We start from the raw sequence: 18,475 nt of genomic DNA on the forward strand, positions 1-18,475 counted from the left end.
AAACATCACTGGTTTACCTATGAACCAATCTGTTAGAAGCATTTTCTCAGTTGAGGGTCCTTCTCAGATGACTCTAGCTTGTGTCAAGTTGACAAAAACTAACCAGCACACTGCCCTGAAGACAAAAAGCTACTCCATCTACTTAATTTTTGGGTTTCTTGCATTTTCCTAGAATTTGGTAAAGCAGTTCCTTGCTATCTTTTCAGATCTTCAAATATTTCCATCTTTTTTGCTTTTCTTTTAAAACAACATTCCTACCAGGGTGGTAGCACATGCTTATAATCCAACACAGGAGGAAGAAAGTATTTAAGCTATATAGCTACATGGTGAGTTAGAGGACAGCTTGGGCTACATGAGACACGGTTTAAAACAAACAAAATACAGTCCACTGTTATAAAAACAGAAATCAATTTCTCCCCTGTAAACCCTATTTCAGATCATTTAGCTAGATACAATTTTAAAAGTTATTAATATCTACTGATGCTAAGTCTACTATCAATTATAAGAAAGATAAATTTATAAGAAAATATGTCAAAATGTACGGGTAACTATGATAAATGAGAGTTGCTTGTACCTATACAAAGAATCACTTTGGCTGTTGACAGTTACAACTTCAGGCTGACATGAAAAGCATTTCAGTCACAAATACTGTGTAAGTGGTGCTGTCATCGATTCTGTGATTCTCTAAAGTGGAAAGAACTTTTCTGTATATACGTATACACCATATACACACAAAGGTCATAGGCCAAACTCAAGGGTTATTCTTCAGGCATCATCCACACTTTTCTTTTTCTCTCAGAGAGAATCACTCACTGTTCTGGAGATTGTCAAGTAGGTTAAGCCAGATGGCCAGTGGGCCTCAGAAATCCACCTGTCTCTGCCTCCTCGGTGCAGGGACTGAATGCAAACGACCACACCTAGCTTTTACAAAAAGTTGTTTTTTTTGTTTTTGTTTTTTTCCTAGTTTATTGTGTAGCCCTGGCTGTCCTGGAACTCACTCTGTATAACAGGCTGGCCTCAAACTCACAGAAATTCTCCTGCCTCTGCATCCCAAGTATTGAGATTAAAGATTTTATTTTTAATTATGTATATAGTCTAGGTGTGAATGCACATGAATGAAGGTACCCTTGGAAGCCAGATAAGCATATCAAATCCCCTGAAGCTAGTGGCTGTAAGCTGCGGGCACATGACTCCTGGTTAAGGGAATTTGGGTCCTCTGAAAGATTTGTGTGTGTGTGTGTGTGTGTGTGTGTGTGTGTGTATGTGTGTACACGCGCATGCATGCATGTTGGGGTTCTGGGGATCAAACTCAGGTCCTCAACTGACTAAGCTAGTCTACCAACCCAAGAACTTTTTTGTTTTGAGATGGGGAATTATTGAATAACATAGGATGAGTATGGAATTTACTCTATATACAGCCTAGACTGATATGAAATTTAAAATCTTTCTGCCTAATTCTTCTCATGTTGCTAAGATTATAGGTATTTGTCACACACCAAGCTCAGAATGGTAAGGAACATTTAATAAAAGTCTGAATCCCTCACAATACCAAGTTTTCAACCCTAAAAGAACAAAAAAACCTCAACTATTACAGGAGAAAAACTTAGTGCTGCTTAAGTAAAAATAATTTGGAAAACTATGGTTAAAGAGAGAACTTTGGAGAAGTAAACTACCACATCCTAGATGAGCGGCAACTGTGACGATACTTTGTGCTCTCACAAATAAAGCTTGCCTGGAGATCAGTGTGGAGCTAGCCACTAGTTAACCAGAGAGGCCAGATGGTGGTGGCACACACCTTCGATCCCAGTATTTAGGAGGCACATGCCTCCAGCTCTTGGGAGGAGGAAACAGGAAGTGATATGGGTGGGTAGAGACAGGAACTGGCTTCAGGCTGAGGAGTTGGCCAGGTAAGAGGTGACTACGGCTGCTCCTTTGAATCTCTGATCTTTCATCATTTACCCTGATATCTGGCTCTGGGGTTTTTATTATTAAGACCAATTAGAATTCACAATACATCTCGTGCCAACATGGGGCATGAATTCACGGAAAAGCTGCTTGCCTGTGGCTTTGCAGCCAGCGGTACAGGCCAGAGCTGCACTCAGCCAGAGTTACTACCCTACTCGCTAAGCTTTTGCTGCAACTTCTCTGCAACAAACTCCACAGACGCGTGGGCTCAACATGCTGCCGGAGTTAGCCCCTCAATACCAGCCAGCTCTGCCTTTTAGGTAGCTCCAGCCACACATTCTTCCCCACATCTACTGTGTACATTTTCAGACAGTGGGTTCCCTCTCCTGGTGGGCTGTGGGCTTTCCCTTGACCCCCTCCCTGGTCTGCTCCCAAACTAGGTAGCTGCCTTGAAACCCGTTCTGGCTTCTACTGTTCTATGCAGAAACAGTCAGTCTCACATCTTCATTGTCATAGTCGGCAGATTTAGTGAGACAATTCGGAATTCTTAAAGGGAGGAATTAGTTAAGAGGAAGAGAGATTTTTCCCACATTAAAAAGATTGGAATAGAGGGAGAAACAGGACAAATCATCCAGAAAAAAAAATGTCTCGAGAAAAAGTATAAATTGGCCTATGGCTATATCACATTTTCAACAGGGCAAAATTTCATTAAATCTTTTAAAATGTTTGTTTCTGCTGTTCTCTACAGACATATAATGCAAATGGTCTTTTTGTAGTCCCAGTCCAATTAAAAATTAAAGCTGGCACCGGGCGTCGGTGGCGCACACCTTTAATCCCAGCACTCGGCAGGCAGAGGCAGGTAGATCTCTGTGAGTTCAAGGCCAGCCTGGGCTACAAAGCAAGGTCCAGGATAGGTACCAAAACTACACAGAGAAACCCTGTCTTGAAAAACCGGAAAAAAAAAAAAAAAAAAAAAAAAAGATTTATTTATTTATTACGTATACAGTGTTCTGCCTGCATGTATGCCTGCAGGCCAGAAGAGGGCACCAGATCTCATTACAGATGGTTGTGAGCCACCATGTGGTTGCTGGGGATTGAACTCAGGACCTCTGGAAAAACAGCCAGTGCTCTTAATCGCTGAGCCATTTCTCCACGCCCCACCCCCAAAGCATGCTTTTTAAAGTAAAATCCAAAATCTCTGTCTCATGTCAGAAGAGCCACCTGATATGGGACAGAAGAAAAAAAAAATTAGGGACTATTTTATTGCCACTGATTTCATAATCCTTTGGTTTTACTTTGACTCTTTAAAGCTTTCCTTGAGGTATAAATATCTCAAAATTTATAAGATTATATATATGTGTGTATATATGTATTTTAAACTTTTTGTCATGATATTAATGGTCATATAGAGTACTAACTAATTCTAGAAAAAGACTTCATCTAGCTTCCTGTACATGATTTTGGGTTTGAGTCTCTATCAGGTAACAAGGAATTAAGTGTTTGTACTCTGGATATACATAACAAATACTGATCCTTTAATCTCTTTGAGATCTGCTGCATATGACATTTAAAAGGTTTAAGATTTCGACAATGAACCATGACCATGCCTAACAGCAACCTTTGAAGTCTCCAAAAGGAGGATGGGGCCCCACAATGATGATTCTACATAGACAATGATAATGCAACTAAGCTGACAAATACCACCCAAAGATTGGCTTGGACTACAAACTGCTTAGGACAATTTTGAGGTGGCTAGCTGAGATGATCCAGACTCACAGACTATTCTAGCCAGGACTTCAGACAAGCCCTGCACTTTCCCATTACACAGAGACGAGACAACAAATGATATAGGCTACCTCTCCCAGGACTTGACAATTAACCCAAATTTTTCTTTTCAGGATCCCCTAAAGATGCCGTCGCCCTCAGACAGCAGGAAGTAATTTTAAGAACACAATGCCCACATTCCCAAGAGGTGGGGTGGGTGATTTTTGGTCGTTCAGCAGGTTATGGCTATTTGTCATTGTTTAGGGTGGTTGGTTACAAGTTGTTATTAGTAATGGTCAGGAAAAAAGCTAAACAAAGGAAATTAGATTCAGAGTGCTTGTTTTGAAAAGAAAAAAGGAGGATACAGAAATGATAGGATAAAAGAGTAGATTATTGAATCTACTTTTAAAAAGCAACTACTTGTTTTAAATATTTTACATTGATATGGATCTTTGTATACTGATACAAAGTTGAGATTATTTTTGTTAGAACATACTGTTCATACATTTCTACTCTTATTCGATGTATTGTACCTATACAACTCGTTTAACAATGTAATGCAAATTTCTAGTCCTTGAAAGTTATTATTACCAACTATTTAGGATAATAAGAAAATGCCAGGAATTAGTCACCTATTACAATCAAACTTGTAGTCATATTAGGTATGTTTTCAAAGTCAAACAGAGATATATTTTAGATAGACAGGTCGTCTTCAAACACTTCAGAAATCTACAGAATATGGCATTTAAGATGTTTTAATAACAGAGGTTCTTTTTCTATGACAATGTGACATGTCTGCTCCTGGCAGCACCAATCTACTTCAGTGAAGATGATAGGCATTAAAAAAATTCCATATGGAATTTATTTTCTTTGTGGCAAAAGTTAGTCACTGGGCAAGAAAATGCCCTTGCCTCGACTGCTGACAGTATGCTGTCCAAATAGGACAAGCAGGACACAAAAGAAAGGACTGCCAAACTTTGCCAAGACAAAGTAGGACAGCTCCTTCAAAATAACCTGCTTCACAGATAAATCTGTCAGATATTCTATGCCTGTAGGCCGAAGATGGTTGCCCCAATGTGCAAAAGAACCCAGGGTGACTGTCCAGGCAGCCAGCTGTTTCTGTCATTTCTCACATTTTTTTGGAAGTCACTTGCTTGCACTTCCTGCTTACTCAGGTAATATTATTTCCTTCTTGGGTCTCTGATGGAGTTTAAGACTTTATAGTTGTAGTTATAGTTTTCCTTGTTACCAGAGTCAGAAAAGAAATTCCCAAAAGAGGTGTAAAGTGTATAAGGTTGAGAGACATAAAAAGATAGTTTTGGGCTGGGCGGTGGTGGTGCACGCCTTTAATCCCAGCACTCGGGAGGCAGAGCCAGGCAGATCTCTCTGAGTTTGAGGCCAGCCTGGTCTATAGAGTGAGATCCAAGACAGGCACCAAAAACTACAGAGAACCCCCGTCTCAAAAAAAAAAAAAAGGTTTTGTTAATGCAAGTTAGAAGGAAAGTTAATTATGTACAACCTTTTGGATTCACCAAAAACAGAATACATAATGGAGTATTTTCTCTGAATTTGTCAAATGTTTATGGACTAGACATTGTTGATGTATTTATTGCCTGTATATATTGTATAGTTATTGTACTTACTGTATACAGTTTTTCTTATATTAGTTATAACCTTTTTATTTTAGACAAAAAGGGGAAAATGTGGTGACAGTTTATTTGTGCTCTCACAAATAAAGCTTGCATGGAGATCACAGTGTGGAGCAAGTCACTAGTTAACCATAAAGACCAGGCAGTGGTGGCACATACCTTTAATCCCAGCACTTGGGAGTAGGAAACAGTTAGTGATATGGCTGGGCGGAGAGAGGAAGTGATAAGACGGGTGGAGACAGGAACTTGGCCACTTTCAGGATGAGGAGTTGGCCAGGTAAGAGGTGGCTGTGGCTTGCTCCTTTGAATCTCTGATCTTTCAGCATTTACTCTGATATCTGGCTCTGGGGTTTTTATATTAAGACAAATTAGATATAGGTAACTATTTGGATTAAAAGCACTAAGATCACTCAGCGGTTAAATATTTGGTATACAAGTCTAGCTAGTATCTTGAGTTAAACCCCTGGGACCCACATAAAGGTATAAGGAATCAACTCCATAAAGTTGTCATCTAACCTCATTAGCCACACTGTGACACACACACACACACACACACACACACACACACACACACACAGAGTTTAAAAGTCTAAAAAATAAAACTGAAATGAAATAAAATGGTCTAGCACAGCACTGACTGAACAGTTATTCATTAAATAAGACAGTTAAATCTGAAAATCTGATTTAGTATCTCAGTGCTTCCAGCCAAACTGAATGAACGATAGCCTACCACTGGGCAACGAAGGACACTTCCAACATTATAAAGTATGACTTGACTGACAAGTGCTAGCCTAGAGGAAGCTGATAACAGCAAGAAAACCCTGCAATATGGTGAGTAAAATGATACAGGATGCTAGCAAAGCACAAAACAAAGGCACCTAATTGGGCCTTAGAAAAAAAGGCATTAAGGATACTTCCTACAATAAATGGTAGGTCAGTGAAGCATAGAAGGTTTGAAAAGCAAAGGGTGGTGAGGGGATTTGTATTTTAGGCAATAAGAAAAGTGTAAACAAAAACAAGTAAAATTTAAATGTTAAAAAGTACCAAGTGGGAACTGTTTCACTGCAAAATGCAAAAGTCAAACTGCAATGATAAGGATGCCATTCTACATCAACAAAATACAGGTTTATTTGTTTGGTTTTTTGTTTTTTTTTTTTTTTTTTTTTTTTTGGTTTTTTGAGACAGGGTTTCTCTGTGTAGCTTTGCGCCTTTCCTGGAACTCACTTGGTAGTCCAGGCTGGCCTCGAACTCACAGAGATCCGCCTGGCTCTGCCTCCCAAGTGCTGGGATTAAAGGCGTGCGCCACCACCGCCCGGCTGGTTTTTTGTTTTAAAGACACAGTCTATGTAGTCCGACTGTCCTGGAACTCACCATGCAGACCAGGCTGGTCTAGAACACAAAGAACACTTGCCTCTGCCTCCTGAGTGCTGTGGTTAAAGGAATTTTCTTAAAAAAAAAAAAAAAAAAAAAAAAAAAAAAAATCAGTCACTTAGAGCTCTCAAAATTTAGCTTAAATTGATGGCAGAAGAGTTATAGATACTTCATGCAGTAATAAATTCATGTTCTAGTTCCCAATAATTATTTGAATCAAAATGAGAGTGACTCATACCAAGTGTTGAAAACTGCCTTGTCAAGTTACATTTAACTGTGCAGATGTGACACCAAAAGTTAGGAAATCCACAATGCTATCCCAGCTTCTCACACATTAACAATGACAATCAATTTTACTGTTGTCTTCAATCTATTCTCTCCTGTATGGTGCGGAACACTCACTTCTCTCCTGAAACATCATAATCCCAGTCTGGGAAGAAACTTTACTACACTAGAGAGAAAAAACTGAAAAAACAGATTTCAGCTGAGTGGTGGTGGTGCACACCTTTAATCCTAGCACTCGGGAGGCAGAGCCAGGCGGATCTCTGTGAGTTCGAGGCCATCCTGTGCTACCAAGTGAGTTCCAGGAAAGGCGTTATCATATTCACTGCACAGTAGCATTTACTGTCACATGCTCTGTGGTATTCTTTTATCAAAAAGTATCACATTGAAAGCTATCCTTCCTACTTATACACCAAACCTGCTTTCCTTTTGCCTCTCTAGAAACACTGCTTCAGCAATTCCTATCTTTCCTGAAATCATAGATGTTTTGCTCTAATGTTTCCTTTCTAGCATCATATGACCTTACAAGTCTCATCAAATTTTTTGTTTTGTTTTGTTGTTTTTCGAGACAGTGTTTCTTCTGTGTAGTTTTGGTGCCTGTCCTGGATGTCGCTCTGTAGGAACTCACAGAGATCCGCCTGGCTCTGCCTCCTGAGTTCTGGGATTAAAGGCATGCACTACCAACTGCCTGGCTTTTTTTTTTTTTTTTTTTTTTGACTTGAGGCTGGTATGGGAACACATGCCTACAATTCCAACACCAAGGAGGATAAGGAAGGAGATTGTGAATCTGAGGAGACTTTGAACTATATAACTTCTCTCGAAAACCTTTGAAAATTAAATTAACTAAAATTAAAAATATAATTTCTCAGGTCTATTTTCCTCACTTGTCATGATCCACTTCTCTTAATTCCTTGCTCTTTTAAGTCATTTTGTACTGTAACAAAATACTCCAGACTGGATGATTTATAAGGTAAAAAGGGTTACTGACAATTCTGAATGATGAAGGGTTCAAGCAGCATAGTACCAAAGTATGGTATGGTCCTCTGGTTATGTCACAACTGCTATAATACCCAAAAGGTATAAGGACTCAAGTGCAATAAGAGCTATTTCTTTGTTTTTGACCAGTAGTAGGTAGTTCAACAGGTTATCAGAGTGTTCTATATTTCTACATTCATTCGAGAATTTAGGCTGATGGACAATTAATCATTTATAACATTGCTTGGAATGAAAGTATCATAGCTATCATTTCAGTTCCAGCCAGCCATAAAAACAAAACAGAATGGAGGATATTTTTATGTGCCAGATCTAGAACTGGTACAAATCATTTGTATCCATATTCTACTAGCTGGAACTCAACCCTACAAACACACCTGCCTAACTACAAAGAAGAAATGTTACCTTTCTATGTATGAAAAAGAAAATAAAATATGGCTATCATGAACAGTATTTTGTCCCGGGGAGTCATTTCAACCTAAAGAGTCATGAATCCAATCACTTATTCAAAATCTTAGACAGCATTAGTTATCTGCCTCTAACTTAGCATCCCTTGCAATGAATTCCTGACCTGGGTCTTCTTCCTTCTCTTTGGTACCTCTTTTTCTTCAGCACTTCACACTCACTGTCTATAACAAATGCAAGGATTTAGGATGTGGCTCACTATACAATACCACTAGACTGTACAAAGCCTTGGGTTTAGTCACCAGCACTGCTGTTGGGAGCAGGCTGAGACACATCAGATTTGATCTACTTTCAAGCCATCCAAAAATCTGACCCCTTTTCTGCTCTCCTGCTACCACTCTGATTACTGCAGTACTTCCTCCAAGGTTCTCCTGCTTCTCCCTTGTCCCTTAGAGTCTATTTTTTACACTGTAACCAAAGTGTTTCTATTAAGATGTGAGAGGGACTGGGGAAATGCCATGCAAGCATGAAAACCTAAGTTCAGATTGCCAACACCCATGTAAAAGGCTGGGCATGATGGTATGCTCCTAGTAATAGAGACATGGACAGGAGGACCCCTGAAGCTTTCTGGCTAGACAGTCTAGACAAATGAGTAAGTTCCAGGTTCACTAAAAGACCTTGTCTCAAATAAATAAGGTGTACAGAAATTAAGGAAGATAGCTGACAGCAACCTCTAGCCTCCACATGCATACATGAGCATATGCACACACACACACATGTGCATACACACATGAACAAGTTAACACACACCAACTGTGTGAGATCAGGTCACTCAGCTCTGGCTACTGAAATCCTGAATAGGGCTTTCCTTTTCCTTTAAAATGTTCAAGTCCTTTACAAGGGCCTTTGGCCATGCCCCAAGCCCTCTGGAATTTCATCTCCTACCGACTTTCAATTCTTTCCAGTTACTCCAGCAACTCTGGCCTCTTGCTACTTCCTAAATAAGCAAGCTACATTCCTCACAGAAGTTTGTTAGTTCTACAAGGAACACATTTTCATTCTGTATTCTTCTGACCTCTTGAAGCTTTTGTTCAAAAGCCACCTTCTAAAACTGAGGTCTACCTTGTTCTCCCTGTTTTAAATTTCAGCCTAACTCCCCCAGGCCTACTCTGCTTTCCTTGAAAATTTCCACAGTACTTACTATCTTCAAACATACTTTATAATTTCCTTTTTAAAGCCAGGCATGATGGTGTGACAAGCCCCTGCACTCAAGAGGCTGAGGCAGGATGATCTTAAGTTCAAGGCCACCTTGGGTTACAAAGCACTTGTTCTAAGATACCCTTAATTACCTAGTGAGATTCCATCTTAAAAAAAAAATTTAAATAAGGGCCTGGAGAGTTAGCTCATTAATTAAGAGCTTTTGTTGCTCTTGCAAAGACTCAGGTTTGGTTCCCACATGATGGCTCAGAACCATCCCTAATTCTAGTCCCAAGAGATCCAAAACCATCTTCAAATCCCTGCTAGCACCAGGCATATACAAGATGCACAAATATACATGCAAGCAAAACATTCATACACATAAAATAGATCTAAAAAGTTTTTTAAGAAATAGTTTCTTTTGTTTTTTGGGTGGGGTTTTGTTTTCTTTCATTTTGTTTTTGACATGAGGTCTCATATAGTACCAGCTGGTCTCAAACTGCCTAAAGTTGCCAAGGATAGCCTTGTACTCCTGATCTTCTTGCTTCCACCTCCTGAGCATCAGGATTGATCACAGGTGTGTGCTACCATGGCCAGCCTACAAATTTCCTTTTTGTCTATTTATGGTTTATTTGTTCTCACACAACTTCCAACATGTACCTCTCTATCAGAACGTAGACTACAAAAACTGTACAGATTTTTGTTTTGAAATATGTTCCTAAACTCATAAATTACCACCTGACATACTGTAGGCACTCAAGTATTGACTGAATATATGAATACCTATTATACTATGAACTAACTCAGTGCAAAAGCCAGCAATGCAGTGTTAGGTGCCAGCAAAGCTACTCGTGACCACAGTTTTAAAAATGCTAAAGCAAAGTCATGTTTACCACCTTCCCCACAAGACCACAATCGTCCTTGTACAATCACATAAATCCTCTTTTCCTTGTTTATCAAAAGTCAACATGTTGCCACTTCATGTTTCTTGGATTCAAAGGTAGTTTCAAAACAACATTAACAGACCTTAGTCAACATTCAGTTTTAGGTCAATCATAAGGACTGTCAAAATTTCATAACTAGAACCTTTGTTAAGTCTGTCACTGGATTTCTTTTAAAACAAGCAAATATACAACAAAGATTTCTGGAGAAAAAGTCTTAAATATACATACCTTTTGTCTTGTAAATCACCAGAAAAATAATAGTACTAAAATTTTGTGACAATGTTTATATATTCCTCACCTCATTTTATTCTCCTACCAGTCCGTAACACATTTGGGCTAACAGAAGTTCAGTGCACAGCATAAGGAGGCGTGGGGGAAGGATCAAGAGATGCCAGCAAAAAGCTTGCAGTGAATGAATTATGTATTAATATAATGAAACTTATTTGCAATTGTGTAATTTTCTAATATGAGAAGCCATGAGTAGGAAGAATCTATGGATGAAATATAGGCAATCATGTAAAAACTAAAAGAAATGAATACTTCCAACAGCTTTAGAATACCCTTTCAAGGACTACTGAATTCTTTGAACTGTAATCTGTTCCTTATCTGATGGCCTCTGGAAGTATAGTAATATGATGGAGGAAGGAGGCTATGGGTACAACTCACTGCTAATTGTGCACTTGACATGCACAAAGCCCTAGGTTCACCTCTTCCTCACCCCCCACCCCTGCAGAAAGAAACAAAAGCCAAAAACAATTCATTAAGTTATTTGAAAGTAATTAAAATAGTACTTTTGTTTTGTTGAGACAGGGTCACTATATAGCCCTGGTTCTCCTGGAACTTACTGTGTAGTCCAGGATGGCCTCAAACTCACAGAGATCTGTTTGCCCCTGCCTCATGAGGGTTGAGAGTAAAGGTATGCACCATCACACGCAGCAAAATAGTACTCCTACCCCACCCTCCTCACCCCCTCGACAAGGTTTCTCTGGCTGCCCGGGAATTCTCTTTGTAGACAAGGTCGGCCTTGAACTCAGAGATCTGCCTGCCTCTGCCTCCTCAGTGCTGGGATCATCATCATCCACAACACCAAAAAAGTTATAAAGACAACTATTTGGCATTCACAGAAAATAGGATATTTTTTTTAATGGATATTAAAGTCTCTTTATACATCAATAGCTATACTATCAAGAACTCCTTAAAGTAACCCCGGGGCTGGGGACATGGTTCAATAGGTAAAATTCTTGCTGTTAAGCATGAAGGCATTAGTTTGCATTCCCAGCCTTGGCCAGTGCTGGAAGGCAGAGACAATAGTATCCCAGGGGCTCGCTGTTCAGCCAGTATAGCTCTGGAGTAATTGGAAAACCATCATCCTATGGTACATTTTCCCCCAAAGTGCTGTCAATAGCTACAGCTGCGTAGTAAGAATGAAAATGGGGTTTTATTTGATATTACTGAGCTTCCAGAAGAAATAAAGCTAACTGAGTTTAAAACAATTTTTACATTCTGTATAACAGCATTCTCAGGGCTCAGGAAAGAATGTTAAAATTACTGGGCATCAATTTCTTGATACTAGTCAACAGTCTTGATATTAAAACTAAAAATATTATTATTTTTGGTCTTTGATATTTTTTTTTAAAGATCAAGAGAAAACAGAAAGCAAAAATAACTGTAGAGGGAAGAAAGAAACAACTGCTTAAAGTTTGGTATAGACTCCTGACTATCATGGCTCATTAAGTATGATAGTAAATTAGGTTAGTAAACACTAAAAAATAAAAACTGCCCTCCAGAACACATCAATGCATCCATGAAATATTTAAAGCAGGAACGTGTGAACCAATGAGAACGAATGTCTTGTTATACTAACATGAAGTTATCTCTAACACTAAGATAAAGAAAGCACAGCATGACCTCAAAAACCAGAAGAGCTCCCAAACAGGCCCACGCATTTTGAATCCAAAAGTTCTATAATTATTTATTCATAATTGAGGCTTTTCAGAAAAATCAACATAGGTGAACTAGGCAAGGGGAAAGAATAAAAGGCTGCAAACAATTTAACTTCTGAGGAAGACAAAATCTCATAAGAGCTGCTGACAAAAAGGCTTATCTTAATAGGAACTTGGCAGAGGAATCCAGAAATAGGAGCAAACAAGATTTTTAAAAAGAAAGGGATTGTGACAAGAAGTTCACCAAGTACTCACTTAAATTAACGTTAAGTTGTCAATGAAACAAAAATGCACTTCTGCAGCTCTAAAGGAGAAAGCAATTGTATGATTGGAGATAAAGGGGAAAAGAAGAAGAAGAAGCAGAAGTGGTTGCCCCACTGTGTGACTCGGCACCAAAGCATATGGAGGACAACACTGACTTTCTTCCTTGTCCCTCAAAGAACATGGCCTTCCAGCTGCTGTTAGACCTATTCGTTCTATCAGTAAAACGGGGGAGAGAAAACCAAGAAAAGTCTGACTGCTCTAGTCTATTGTACTACTTTTTTTCTGGCCTCAAACACAATTAAATCAAATCTGCCATTATGTTTAAGACATTCCATAATTCACACACCCAGTCTAACATTCCTTATGGTCAACTGACAATAGATTGCCAGCATATATAAGCAACTGATACAAGATGTGTGTGTGTGTGTGTGTGTGTGTGTGTGTGTGTATGTGTGTTTGTTTGTTTTGGTTTTTTGAGACAGGGTTTCTCTGTGTATTTTTGGTGCCTGTCCTGGATCTCGCTCTGTAGACCAGTCTGGCCTCGAACTCACAGAGATCCGCCTGGCTCTGCCTCCCAAATGCTGGGATTAAAGGCATGTGCCAACGACGCCCAGCACAAGATAATTTTTTTTTTTTTTAAATAAAAGGGTAAATGGATGCCTTAAGTAAAGTGTTAAGTCAGGAAAAGGGAAAGGGTTAAGAAAGGGAGCAACAGAGAAATACTGAAGACAAACAGCTACTTTATAGCTTCCCCCTTCAAACAAAATCTTTGCCTATATCTAAACAAGTATTAATAACAACAGCTAAAACTATCTGCACATACACCTTTCTACCGTAGTGAGAATATCACTTTTCAGAGGTATGACGCAACCTGACCTGGCAGGGTTCACAAAGATGTATTTTAATACAGTGGACCTCATTATAAAGTAGATCCCATCCTTGAATATTCCCTAGCCAATACATTATTATAATTACATAGCTTAGCCAAGACTGGCTAAGAGATCCTGAAAACAGAAAATAATAAAATTCTAATTGTATTACCATTTTAAGAAACTCTCTTTCTCCAGAAACACAGCATGAATGGAACAGGTAGTAAATATCACACCCTGGTATCACACATTTAAGTAATAAATGCATTTATTATTAACCATCTGGTAATATTATACCATGTACCATGTCATACCATATGGTCTCAGGAAGAAAGTATCATCAAGGAACTATAAATGGTCAGAAGTAAATGCTTAATAGCAAAATTATACATACACTTAATAAACATTTAGTAAGTTCTTGTCATTTATCAGAACATTTTATTTTGAGCACCTATAAAGTAATACAAATACAGGCCATCAAATCTGTTCATTCTCCATCATAATTTTGCATACCACTGTCTACATTCTATGTTGAAGATGTATGACAACAGCAAATTTTCTAAAAAATAACTTAATGTCCAAAAAAATTATTAATTAAATCATACTTTACCTAGGGACACATAAAGTTGGGCCAAATTATTATATTTTAAAAGTTACAAATCTATATATAAAATATGTTACACAAGCATTAAATTAAAAAGACTAGTTGTAATACATGCAAACGTCTATAGCAATTATACAGAAAGTTTGTACTTTTTAAAAAATTTTTCAATAATGGACAGGCTTTCCCCCTGTAATTAATTTTTGGTGCAGCTGAAATTTCTGACAAACTTTTATTAAACCCAGGTAAGATAAAAATTTAGAATAAAATATGTCACTACACACATGCACAATTTTTCATCTTTCCATGGTACTTATTAAAGATATTCCCTTAGTTCACATAAAGAAGTTCAATTAAAAGACCACAAGTTATTTCAGTTTCCTCTGGATTAACGTCAACTTTAAAACTATCTCTTGCTGGGTGTAGGGACACATACCTGTAATCCCAGCACTTAAGAGGTAGTGGCAGAAGGACCAGGAGTCCTACAGCCTCAGCCTACTGCTGAGTTCCTGAAAAGCCTGGGCTGCATGATACTATTTCCTGGAAGAATCTATTTTATTACATATAATATTTGTATCTGTAGTCAATAGAGGTCCACTTTTTATCTCCCCCGCCAAATATATTTATCATCTTCTACACAAGACAACTATTCAGCGCCAAACAAATCCTGGGAGGCGGGCAATAGGAAACATCTTTTAACTAAATAAATTAAGAATACAATTTCAGGAGATATGACCATGCTTTCAATGAGTTATTGGTGATTTAATTTAACTTCATGTAGCCTAGAGTTTCGCAAGCACTGGTACATGGGAAATGCCCAGAAAGTGCCAAACAGAAAGTTACAGCCCTAACACTCACTATTCAGAAAGAAAGGGGGTTGGGGGGTAGAGATAAAAGGTCCAAGTAATCTAGCTCCCTCAAGAAAATAACAAAGTCTTCCATACAGAAATGTAAACTGTCCTAATAACTCTGAAACAAAGTTCTCAAATTAGTGTCATATCAGAGAACTATCATTTTATAACTCCTATCCATTAATTTACCCATATATCTTTCTATCACAGTCTTCAAGCATCTTTACAATTCAAGAAAACCATACACGCACTGCAGAGTAAAGTGAAGCCCAGAGGCACCTGTGCCTAGTAAGACAAAGGCATATCCGATTCCTGGAGAAAACAGACAGCAGATGTGACCCCTAGCATTTCTCCATTAAAACAATATATCCTAAAAATAAATTTCCATGTCAACGGAACAACGTTGTTTATAAATAAGAAGGAATGTGGAGGTGTGGAGAAGACAAGAGGAAGCTTCAGCAAGTTAAGTACCCAAAGCCAGGAAACAAGACAGAATGAATGGTAACTCGGGATAAGGGAAACAGATTGAACTAGGAAATGGATGATGGGAAGAGCTTTATCCTTGGAATCTAAGAAGCTACAGGAAATAAAGAAATTAAGTGGAAACTGACCTGAACATAAATTCAAACTGGAAGTTGGAATTATTTCAAATTAAGGAGCAAGAAAAAGCCAGGTAGTGGTGGTGCATGCCTTTAATCCCAGTTCTTGGGAGGCAGGGGCAGACTGATATCTACGAGTTCGAGGCCAGCCTGGTCTACAGAGCAAGTTCCAGGACAGCCAGGCCTACCTACACAGAGACACTCTCGTCTCAAAAAGCCAAAAAGAATAAAAATAAAAAAATAAAGAAAAACTGAGAGACAGAGAGAAAGAAGAAAAAAAATGTGAGAAATAGCCTAGCCCAAATGATGGTACTGAGCACATTTTGGTCAGAGACAGCATAAAAGGGTGGAAAACAAACATTATTGTGAACAGACTGCTAATGATATATCACGAGTAGAGGATAAATTTCCCAAGTAAATATAATGAAGCAGGAAAAAGAATATTGCAGAGATAAGAAAGCAGATAGTATGAGAATTGGGAAACATAAGTAACAGGTTTATCTTTAAGCAAAACTAACAAAATTAAGTCACACTAATCAAGTGTTTGTAAAATATGGTATTGTTTATGTGATACAGTGTTCAAATAGTAAATGTAGTAAGTTTTACATACAGAAAAAAAATAAATTAAGTAATTTGACAATGTAATAATAAGTTGAATGATGCAAGGGCAGGTTAAGAGAAGCAAATACTAAAGACAAGTAAACATGAAAGAGAAAAAAAATGGGAAGAAAATGGGAACGACACAGATCAACTAAACCCACTGAAAACAAAAAACACGAAGATGTCAATCAAGAGGTGCGGATCAACCCCGAAAGACTTAACCCAAATGGCCAGCAGTGCAAGGGAGCAAGGGAACAGGTGAAACCTGATGGAATCTTGACAGCCTTGGGGTGCAGGGAGTGGGTCGCTTCCAAAGTGGCCAGAAAGATTTGTGAAGATAACAATAGATAACGATGCGAGGGAGCAGTAGAATGGGGTAGAGGGCCTCAAAGGACCAGGGCAAGAGAAGCGCAAAAATGCTCCTCAGTGGAAGCTAAGGTTAGAAGCAAGTGGTACAACTGGGAAATGAGCGGGGTGGTGGATGAGGATGGGACGGAGGTTACGGGTCAGCATGGGAACACTGACAAACATTATTATCAGAATCTGGGGCTGAAAAAAAGTAAAGGCTACACCAAAACCATCCCCTGGGCAAATCCTGTCCAGAGAAATCCCCCAAACAAGCAGAAAAGTGGGAAAGCGACAAGGGCCTGCAAAGGGAAGATGGGAGAGTGGAGAGAGATGCGCTCCGTCATGCCCACGACCAGGGAGTAATCCCACGCGGCAGTTTCTAGGGCTGGGGGATTCAGGGGTGCTGCCCCGGCCGCCACTATGCTCCATCCTCGACGCCGTCCCTGCCGGCTAGCAAAAAGGAAAAAAAAAAAAAAAAAAACCCAAAACCATCTCAGGGATGCCGGGCTGGAAACCTCAGCCAGGCGTGACCTTCTGCACCAGCCCCGAGTTTCGCCCCCTCTGGAAGGGCTCCAGCTCTGCCCCCGCTGCCCCAACGCCATCTGGGTGGGGGCCGGGGAACCCCCCTGGGCCACCGTGTGTGTTTACGTAGCTAGGAGCCGCAAGACGGAGGGGGACACTCGGTCGATAGCCACATCCCCGCCGGCTGCCCAGCACGGCCGGAGGGAGCTCCCTCCGCCGCCTCGGTCCCTCACATCAGCACTGGCCCGCCGAGCCCCCGACGCGAGCGCCCTGGGGGATGGCGCCGCCGCCGCCGCTCACCTCTTCAGGAATGGCCGGGTCCGCAGCCGAAGAGGCCGCGGCGCCAGCGCCGGCCTCGGGCTCCATGTCTCCATTGAAGAGAGCCTGGCCCTGCTCGGCGCCGCCGCCGCCACCACCACCGCCACCGCCGCCGCCGCCGCCGCCACCGCCGCCACCGCCGCCGCCGCTGCCGCCGCCACCGCCGCCACTCAGCGCCGCCATCTTCGAAGCGCAAGCCGGGGCCGAGCGGCAGCCGCGGGGCGGGGAGGGGGAAGGGAGGCGCAGGGCGGGCGGAGGCGGGCGCGGAGGCGCGGGGGGCGTGGGCGGAGCGGCCGGGGCGGAGGCCACCTCAGGAACCCGCCGGCGGCCCCCCGGCGCAGCCGAGCCTGAGGGGACTGGGGGGGGTGGGGTGGGGGTGGGGCGGGGGGGGAGGGGAAGGGGAGGGGCGGAGACGACGACGAGGAGTCGCCGCGGCAACGGCGTCACCCGCGTGTCACGGCCGTGACGTCACCCGGGCGCGTGACGTCATCCGAGGAGCACCCTGGCGCCGCCGCCGTCGTCAGGGGAGTGTTCCTTCTCCTCCAACCACCCTCGCGCTCACACGGTTCCCCCCCCCCCCCCCCCCCCCCCCCCCCGGCTCAGTTTCCATGGCTCCGGTCTCCTACTTTTCCTCCGTCCTCAGCCTGTTCTTGTCGTGTGGGATTTACTAGAAGAGCAGGGGTGGTGTTCTAAGAGAAGTTAAAATCCTTGAGGGAGGAAGTTGGCCGGGAAGCCTATACTACTTGTTACTTACTGCCATTACAAAGAAGCTCTGGGGGTGGGGGGACAACACACACACACACACACACAACAACAACAACAACAACAACCCTTAAATCCCAAAGTTGAAACATCAGCCAAGACAAATTTCATAAAAATACGTCGTGGAGCAGCTAAATTCTCAATATGGGGCTTGTATACTGTCCTTAAAGGACTTGATCAGTTGAAGTGAGTATAAACGAAAACCTAGAACCTGGTGCTCGGTGCATTTGCTGCCTAGTTCCATTCATTTAGTATCAACGGCTCCTTCCATGCACTAGGGCCTGAGAA

General features: G+C 41.0%; 1 protein-coding gene across 4 annotated transcripts in view; it reads right to left on the bottom strand.

The window, feature by feature from the left end:
• The window catches only part of Braf (B-Raf proto-oncogene, serine/threonine kinase), a 132,629-nt gene extending 115,021 nt beyond the window's left edge, over positions 1-17,608 (bottom strand). For all 4 annotated transcript variants that reach the window (XM_059257621.1, XM_059257622.1, XM_059257619.1 and 1 more), the window contains exon 1: positions 17,408-17,608. In XM_059257621.1, the coding sequence (XP_059113604.1) occupies positions 17,408-17,608 (201 nt within the window). The remainder of the gene's footprint in view (positions 1-17,407) is intronic.
• Positions 17,609-18,475: the final 867 nt, after the last annotated feature.

Source organism: Peromyscus eremicus, chromosome 3 (assembly GCF_949786415.1).
Source record: "Peromyscus eremicus chromosome 3, PerEre_H2_v1, whole genome shotgun sequence".
NCBI lineage: Eukaryota > Metazoa > Chordata > Mammalia > Rodentia > Cricetidae > Peromyscus > Peromyscus eremicus.